This window comes from Rutidosis leptorrhynchoides, chromosome 4, assembly GCF_046630445.1.
Source record: "Rutidosis leptorrhynchoides isolate AG116_Rl617_1_P2 chromosome 4, CSIRO_AGI_Rlap_v1, whole genome shotgun sequence".
NCBI lineage: Eukaryota > Viridiplantae > Streptophyta > Magnoliopsida > Asterales > Asteraceae > Rutidosis > Rutidosis leptorrhynchoides.
In genome coordinates, this window is record NC_092336.1 from 415,904,309 (window position 1) to 415,914,401 (window position 10,093).

Consider the following 10,093-nt stretch of genomic DNA (forward strand, 5'->3'; position numbering starts at 1 on the left):
ATAGACAGATTACGGGTCCGGAGATTATACAAGAAACTACCGAGAAGATCATCCAAATTCAACAACGGTTGAAAACCACCCAAAGTCGACAAAAGAGCTACGCTGACATTAAAAGAAAAGATATAGAATTTGAAATTGGAGAGATGGTCATGCTCAAAGTTGCACCTTGGAAAGGCGTTGTTCGATTTGGTAAACGAGGGAAATTAAATCCAAGGTATATTGGACCATTCAAGATTATTGATCGCGTCGGACCAGTAGCTTACCGACTTGAGTTACCTCAACAACTCGCGGCTGTACATAACACTTTCCACGTCTCGAATTTGAAGAAATGTTTTGCTAAAGAAGATCTCACTATTCTGTTAGATGAAATCCAAATCAACGAAAAACTTCAATTCATCGAAGAACCCGTCGAAATAATGGATCGTGAGGTTAAAAGACTTAAGCAAAACAAGATACCAATTGTTAAGGTTCGATGGAATGCTCGTAGAGGACCCGAGTTCACCTGGGAGCGTGAAGATCAGATGAAGAAGAAATACCCACATCTATTTCTAGAAGATTCGTCAACACCTTCAACTGTTTAAAATTTCGGGACGAAATTTATTTAACGGGTAGGTACTGTAGTGACCCGAACTTTTCCATGTTTATATATATTAATTGAGATTGATATTTACATGATTAAATGTTTCCAACATGTTAAGCAATCAAACTTGTTAAGACTTGATTAATTGAAATATGTTTCATATAGACAATTGACCACCCAAGTTGACCGGTGATTCACGAACGTTAAAACTTGTAAAAACTATATGATGACATATATATGGATATATATATAGTTAACATGATACTATGATAAGTAAACATATCATTAAGTATATTAACAATGAACTACATATGTAAAAACAAGACTACTAACTTAATGATTTTTAAACGAGACATATATGTAACGATTATCGTTGTAAAGACATTTAATGTATATATATCATATTAAGAGATATTCATACATGATAATATCATGATAATATAATAATTTAAAATCTCATTTGATATTATAAACATTGGGTTAACAACATTTAACAAGATCGTTAACCTAAAGGTTTCAAAACAACACTTACATGTAACGACTAACGATGACTTAACGACTCAGTTAAAATGTATATACATGTAGTGTTTTAATATGTATTTATACACTTTTGAAAGACTTCAATACACTTATCAAAATACTTCTACTTAACAAAAATGCTTACAATTACATCCTCGTTCAGTTTCATCAACAATTCTACTCGTATGCACCCGTATTCGTACTCGTACAATACACAGCTTTTAGATGTATGTACTATTGGTATATACACTCCAATGATCAGCTCTTAGTAGCCCATGTGAGTCACCTAACACATGTGGGAACCATCATTTGGCAACTAGCATGAAATATCTCATAAAATTACAAAAATATGAGTAATCATTCATGACTTATTTACATGAAAACAAAATTACATATCCTTTATATTTAATCCATACACCAACGACCAAAAATACCTACAAACACTTTCATTCTTCAATTTTCTTCATCTAATTGATCTCTCTCAAGTTCTATCTTCAAGTTCTAAGTGTTCTTCATATATTCTACAAGTTCTAGTTACATAAAATCAAGAATACTTTCAAGTTTGCTAGCTCACTTCCAATCTTGTAAGGTAATCATCCAACCTCAAGAAATCTTTGTTTCTTATAGTAGGTTATCATTCTAATACAAGGTAATAATCATATTCAAACTTTGGTTCAATTTCTATAACTATAACAATCTTATTTCAAGTGATGATCTTACTTGAACTTGTTTTCGTGTCATGATTCTGCTTCAAGAACTTCGAGCCATCCAAGGATCCGTTGAAGCTAGATCCATTTTTAACTTTTCCAGTAGGTTTATCCAAGGAACTTAAGGTAGTAATGATGTTCATAACATCATTCAATTCATACATATAAAGCTATCTTATTCGAAGGTTTAAACTTGTAATCACTAGAACATAGTTTAGTTAATTCTAAACTTGTTCGCAAACAAAAGTTAATCCTTCTAACTTGACTTTTAAAATCAACTAAACACATGTTCTATATCTATATGATATGCTAACTTAATGATTTAAAACCTGGAGACACGAAAAACACCGTAAAATCGGATTTACGCCGTCGTAGTAACACCGCGGGCTGTTTTGGGTTAGTTAATTAAAAACTATGATAAACTTTGATTTAAAAGTTGTTATTCTGAGAAAATGATTTTTATTATGAACATGAAACTATATCCAAAAATTATGGTTAAACTCAAAGTGGAAGTATGTTTTCTAAAATGGTCATCTAGACGTCGTTCTTTCGACTGAAATGACTACCTTTACAAAAACGACTTGTAACTTATTTTTCCGACTATAAACCTATACTTTTTCTGTTTAGATTCATAAAATAGAGTTCAATATGAAACCATAGCAATTTGATTCACTCAAAACGGATTTAAAATGAAGAAGTTATGGGTACAACAAGATTGGATAATTTTTCTCATTTTAGCTACGTGAAAATTTGTAACAAATCTATTCCAACCATAACTTAATCAACTTGTATTGTATATTATGTAATCTTGAGATACCATAGACACGTATACAATGTTTCGACCTATCATGTCGACACATCTATATATATTTCGGAACAACCATAGACACTCTATATGTGAATGTTGGAGTTAGCTATACAGGGTTGAGGTTGATTCCAAAATATATATAGTTTGAGTTGTGATCAATACTGAGATACGTATACACTGGGTCGTGGATTGATTCAAGATAATATTTATCGATTTATTTCTGTACATCTAATTGTGGACAACTAGTTGTAGGTTACTAACGAGGACAGCTGACTTAATAAACTTAAAACATCAAAATATATTAAAAGTGTTGTAAATATATTTTGAACATACTTTGATATATATGTATATATTGTTATAGGTTCGTGAATCAACCAGTGGCCAAGTCTTACTTCCCGACGAAGTAAAAATCTGTAAAAGTGAGTTATAGTCCCACTTTTAAAATCTAATATTTTTGGGATGAGAATACATGCAGGTTTTATAAATGATTTACAAAATAGACACAAGTACTCGAAACTACATTCTATGGTTGAATTATCGAAATCGAATATGCCCCTTTTTATTAAGTCTGGTAATCTAAGAATTAGGGAACAGACACCCTAATTGACGTGAATCATAAAGATAGATCTATTGGGCCTAACAAACCCCATCCAAAGTACCGGATGCTTTAGTACTTCGAAATTTATATCATATCCGAAGGGTGTCCCGGAATGATGGGGATATTCTTATATATGCATCTTGTTAATGTCGGTTACCAGGTGTTCACCATATGAATGATTTTTATCTCTATGTATGGGGTTTGTATTGAAATATGAAATCTTGTGGTCTATTATTATGATTTGATATATATAGGTTAAACCTATAACTCACCAACATTTTTGTTGACGTTTTAAGCATGTTTATTCTCAGGTGATTATTAAGAGCTTCCGCTGTCGCATACTTAAATAAGGACGAGATTTGGAGTCCATGCTTGTATGATATTGTGTAAAAACTGCATTCAGGAAACTTATTTTGTTGTAACATATTTATATTGTAAACCATTATGTAATGGTCGTGTGTAAACAGGATATTTTAGATTATCATTATTTGATAATCTACGTAAAGCTTTTTAAACCTTTATTGATGAAATAAAGGTTATGGTTTGTTTTAAAATGAATGCAGTCTTTGAAAAACGTCTCATATAGAGGTCAAAACCTCGCAACGAAATCAATTAATATGAAACGTTTTTAATCAATAAGAACGGGACATTTCATTAAGTGATGCCATAGCCGTTTTGGAACACTTTGGGGGGAAACCATAGCCGTTTTGGGATACCTCGGGGTTAGCATACCATAGCCGTTTTGGGCGCTAACCAAATAGCCGGTTCTTACTCACACGATTTGCCAAGTGATGCCATAGCCGTTTTGGAACACTTGGGGGGTGATGCCACAGCCGTTTTGGAACACCTCGGGGGTTAGCATACCATAGCCGTTTTTGGGAGCTAACGGTTGTTATGAACACCGATGACTTGTTCGCGAGGTCATTCCCTTGCGATTATTGGTTAACCATGGGTTATACATGTGATGTTTGGCATTTCATTATTATTATGATTATTATGCTAATGATGTTGCTAGTTGTACGATTTGACGATACTAGCTTTTGTTACGAGATGATATGCGAATATATGCTATTGTTGATGCTAGTTGTACGATTTTGACGATACTAGCTTGTGCGAATTGATAAACGGGGTAATTATGGTGTGATTGATGTTACTAGCGTTTTCGCTTGATATACGAGATTATTGTGGTAAGATTTATGCTAGTCACTTAGACATTTGACTTGTGGGTTTATCTCGTAGTTTGGGTAAGGGAGTGGAAGTAGGTAAATTATATATGTATGTGTGTAATTATTGCACTCACTAAGCTTTAGCTTACCCTCTCGTTGTTTACAATTTTTTATAGTTTCACATCTCGGGTAAGCATGGGAACTAGTGGACTCGCATAGGTGCTTTAGAAGACGTGCTTTTGGATCGATTAGGATTGGGTAGCATATCCCCAATCTCCATGTTCGGTCTTTATTTTGTGTTAAAATCTTGTGGTTGAAAAGTGTATTTTGTACTAGATGGTAAATTGGGCCGATGTGGGCCCGGGGTCGTAAAACTTGTTTTATTATGAAAACGTGTTAGTTTTACTTATTATAATGTGTTGTGAAAACCGTTTCGTCTAAATGTGTCGGGAAGTGGAAGATCATTAAGCGAAAAATGAAAAATCCGAACAGAAACTGTTGGGGTCTGTGCGCGCCGCGCACAAGAAGGGTCGCACGCCGCGCACCCTTCTGTTTTAAAAAAAAAATTGATGCGTATTCGGTTGGATAACGGGTTGGGTCGTTACATAATCGGCACTACTATGTTGACTAAAGGCCAATTGAAAACCAACTTAGATCAAGAACACAATCACTTGTAATTCCCTAGCTAGTTGTCTAGATCACTTAAGGTGTTGAAGCACACATTGATTCACTTCTCAAATCACTAAGAGAGCTACTCAAAATATGTAATCAAAGTCAAGCCTAAAACAAACTTATAGCAATGGTTCTTTAGCCAATCTTAACAACACATGATCATAATTCATTCAAACAACATTATTCAATTGATTTGGGGCAAACACTAGCATTAGAGATTCATAGATAAGCAAACACAAGAGATTTAGCCAATCTTGGCTCAAACTAAACTAATAAGAAGCATAGAAATGTAAATCATCATCATATTCAAGCTATTACAAGTAATCAAAGCAAGAATTAAGATTAAAATAATGATTACAACTAAATATTGCAAAGTAATCAAAGTAAAGTAAAGATTACAACCCAAATTGCAAAGAAGATGAAGATCTAAATAAAGTGATGATGAATCTTGAACAATCACCCTTGAATCCTCCCTTAATCTCTAATAGATGATGAAATTAAGGTTTTGTGTGTGAAAATCGGACCCTGGGCAGCTGCTACAAAAGATGCATATGAAAAATGACCTAATCTCGTCCCTTTTATAGTGCTGAAAATCTGGGTTGAAACAGCGACAGGAGCGCCGCTTTCGCTTCAGGAGCGGCGCTTTTGGCTATCTTCAGGAGCGGAGCTTTTGATGAATAGCGACACTTTTGGCTCTGATCAGGAACGACGCTTTAGCTTGAAGAACGGCGCTTTTGCCCACTGATAAGAAATGAAGACAAATCATGCATAATAGCGGCGGTTTTAGTTCTGGAGCGGCGCTTTTGATCCTGTAGGAGCGACGCTTTTAGGCCAAGAACGGCGCTTTTGGAGCTGTTTCCTGCACTTGTCATTTTCTAAGCCAATTTTGCCTAAGATTTGGTCAATTTTACACCAAATCAACTCCTTAGCCTAATATTTACCAAATAGCTCAATAACACACTAAATGGGTCTCGAGATAGTCAAAAATCGAGCAAAGTGAGGTAGATATCGCGAGATAAACATATATAAATTCAGCGATATCAGCAATGATTTCTGCGTGTATGATAAAAACCCCTGCCTGAATGGACATAAAAAGCAGTAAGTTTAAGTAAAATAATCAATTCAAAACATTAAACACTTTTAATTTATACATTCATATATGAATGTAAAGATCTTACATTATCAACTGATAAGTGTTGACAACCGACACACTCGACGTCAGTAAACCACTCGTCTAATGAAACAACAACTTCGTGAAGGACGGTGTAAGAGAAGGTGCCAACGATATCCCAGACTCATCGTTGTTATGAAGTGCCAGAATTCTGTAAATAATATCACACCTCATTAAAATTTTGAAATACTAATTCATCAATCCAAGTACAAACTATTAAGTGTACAAATTTTTAGTGATGTTAATACTAATCATGTTGTATGGGTTTGGATATGAAATAAAAAAGGATCGATTAAAATGAATACCTTGTTCTGAAATCGTTTACAGCCGGAACATTGACGTCAATAAACGTTCTGCTGAAGTTCTATTCCGTACCACATGTGAGTTGTTCTACATATATAATGGCCAAAACATAATATAAATATTTGAATATTATAAACGTAATAATATTATGTATCGTTAGTTATTAAAATCAAGTTTAAGTATCTAACTTGAATACTTCCTTGTCCTTCCAAATTGAATTATCAAAAACAACACACTCATTCTCCGTAGCTTGCTTCATGTAGTCTATACTTAGCCCACAACGTGCATGAGATAATAGCACCACTACAAATATGAAAGCAACAAATGAATGCATCAACTAATGAATAGTAATTAATGTAAATAAAAGTAAAATAAAATGCGATGTGCATAAAAAATAGTATAAGTTACTCAATGTCTTTCAACTCCAAGTTGATAAATCTGGACTTCATCTCATCACTGCCACCATAATTCTTTGGTTCGCGATAATAAAAGTGAACTCTTCCAATAACATCCGCATAATATTTAGGGATAATTTTTAAATCATTAGTATTTTTTTGTTTATAAAGGTAAAGTGTGGTAAGTCGTGCTGGAAGAATATTTGTACTTCTTTTGTTTGAATACAAACCTGCAGTAACCCTTAGACCACAGATAACGCAGGCGTTTATGGCCTTAATCCGCCCACAAACGCCCGGAATGGGGCGTTTGTCCCGGGGCGTTTGTCACAAAAAAACGCTGGTACAAACGCATGAATTGACGACGTGGCACGTTTTGATTGAACCAAATATCATAGCCGTTGGGAAAATAGCCGTTGTTTTTTTTTTCTCCCTCTTTTTCTTCTATAAATACACACTCTTTATTTTCATTTTTCACACACTAATTCACTACACACTCACATATATATAAAAGTTTATATATTCTTTTTGTTTTAGACACAAAAAAATATGGATTTTTTAGCCTTAAGTATCGATTTGTTATTCGATTCAACGTCGTCCGAAGAAGAGGAAGAAATCCAACCAAGAACTTGTTTTCAAAGACAACCACGACGTTTTTTAAATAGAGATCGTGAAGCAGCGGGTGAATTATTGTGGAACGATTACTTTTGTGAAAATCCGACGTTTCCGGACGACATTTTCAAGAGACGATTTCGGATGCGCAAAGTTTTATTTCTCCGTATCCGAGACGGTATTCTTCAACACTCTTATACTCCTAATGCCCCCGATCATTTTACTTTTTTCCAACAACGTCCGGATGCACTTGGACGTCTTGGTTTCTCAACTATTCAAAAAATAACTTGCGCGTTACGGCAATTGTCGTATGGGATGACCGCGGATATATTTGATGAATATATTAAAATGGCGGAAAAAACGGGTTATGTTACTTTAAATAATTTTTGCAAGTGTATAATTGACTTATATGGGCGGAAATATTTGTGGAAGCCTAATGCAGCTGACATTGCTTGGTTGTATTCGGCGCACGAGGAGAAACATGGTTTCAAGGGAATGTTGGGTAGTATTGACTGTATGCATTGGGCATGGAAAAATTGTCCCGTTGCATGAAAAGGTCAATATACGAGAGGTGATCACGGTCACCCGACGATCATACTTGAAGCGGTTGCTTCATACGATATGTGGATATGGCATGCGTTTTTTGGGATGGCGGGTTCAAACAATGACATTAATGTGTTAAATCATTCTCCGTTGTTTGATTCCCTTCGTAAGGATAGAGTCGCACCTTTACCGTTTGAAGTAAACGAAAACCATTATCCCTTTGGTTACTACTTGGCGGACGGGATATATCCCGATTGGACAACACTAATAAAGGGGTATTCGACTCCTATTGAAGAGCCTAGAAAAAAATTTACTAAATTTCAAGCGAGTGCTAGAAAGGATGTTGAGCGTACATTTGGTGTTTTACAAGGTCGGTTTGCGATTTTAAAAACACCGGCACAAGTTATGAGTGTTAATAAGATGAGAAGGATAATGTATAGTTGTATTGTTATGCACAATACAAGAAGATAACGGGTTTGCGTTAAGTACTTGGGAACAAGAATAGTTAGATAAACCCGAAAACCGGCCTCGTCGCAATATTCGGAGAAGGGTCAAAGATCGTCGATCACGAGAGAAAGAAATTCGCGATCGAGACGTGCACGATCAACTTCGTGAAGATTTAACGGCTCATATTTGGAACTTCCCGCCAAACTTTCGCTCGATGCAAAACTAGTGTTTTTTTTTTTAATGATGTAATGTAATGTTTTTTTTTGCGTGTATTTTTTTTTATTGTAATGTTTTTTTTTTAATAATTAATGTACTTTTGTCTAATTTATTTTATATTTTGTATTAAACAAAATAAAAACTAATTTAAAAACAATTAAAAAAAAAAGAAAATGCCACGTCACAGTCTTACCATGACAAAAGCCTCCATTACAACTCTCCCCCAAAATGTCATGGCCCAGTCATAGTTTTTTCCCAAAAAGTGCACCTCACCCACTCCACGTCACAATTACCAATATCTGTGGTCTTAGGGTATCTGACATGCTATCATATCAGTAAAAGGAATGAACTAAAAACCATCACTACCAGACCAGTCAGTTGAAGGAAGGGCCATCAAACATGTTGTTGTAGTGACCATCAATTTCGAATCATGAGTCCAATGATTCAGCTTCGTTTTAGTTGGATTTTTTATGACTGCAACATTGATAAGGACATAGTGTTCATGTTATTTTAAAACAGTCTCATACTTCTTTATTATATTCTTGAGAAGTATACCAATACAATCACCCTATTAAAAGTAATTGATTGAAAAGTTATTTTATTTTAAATGGAATTTAAACTTTTTGTTATTCAATTTAGATGATTGTGACATAGATTGATATAAAAAAAAGTAAAAACTAAAGTGTTGGGAAATTACGGTCTCACTAATTCCTACCACTCAGCCCAACAATAATAGTAAAGAAATAAGAACAATGCACAACATAAGATTTAATGTGAAAACTCTAAAACAGGAGAAAAACCACCGGCCTCCAAAGAGAGAAATACACTATATCACAAATTGTTACAATGATATAGACGACTCTCTTAAGCCAACTACACTCTCCAAAATATTTAACTAATACAACTCTCAAACAAAGGTAAGAAAGAAAGAAATAATCAAATACTTAAAGTGTATTGATTGGTGCAATTTGGAATGAAGACTTAACCCCTCTTTTATAATCAAGCAAGTATCCTCCAACTTTTTCCTCCCACCTATGTGGGATAACATCCATTCACAAATACAAAGCAACCATATCCATTTCTTCTAACCAAAACTATAACCAACAAATCTCCACCTTTTGAATAGAAGAAGATAACCATGCTTCCACTTTGCAAAAGAAACCGACGTAGATGCTTCCTCGACGACAACTTCAAGATTCTCATCTTCATGCCGTTGACATTACCTCTAACCCAAGAAATAAAATTTGCATCTTCATCGAACATTGTCAAGACCCGACAATCATTGTCATAACAGACAATCATAACTCTAAACAGAATTATCATACTCCACCATAAAGAGTATAGCACTTAGAATATCAC

The 10,093-nt window shown here is 34.6% G+C and overlaps 1 protein-coding gene across 1 annotated transcript; it reads left to right on the forward strand.

Moving 5' to 3' along the window:
• Window positions 1–7,465: 7,465 nt before the first annotated feature.
• LOC139842028 (protein ALP1-like) lies at window positions 7,466–8,542 on the forward strand. The gene is made up of 2 exons (XM_071832207.1): window positions 7,466–8,042; window positions 8,085–8,542. The coding sequence occupies exons 1-2, from the start codon at window positions 7,466–7,468 to the stop codon at window positions 8,540–8,542; spliced, it is 1,035 nt and encodes a 344-aa protein (XP_071688308.1).
• Window positions 8,543–10,093: the final 1,551 nt, after the last annotated feature.

Coding starts and splice junctions, on each gene's coding strand:
- LOC139842028 (XM_071832207.1), top strand. CDS start 7,466: ATGGATTTTTTAGCCTTAAGTATCGATTTGTTATTCGATTCAACGTCG. Junction 8,043..8,084: donor AATGTTGGGTAGTATTGACT/GTATGCATTGGG, acceptor TTGCATGAAAAG/GTCAATATACGAGAGGTGAT.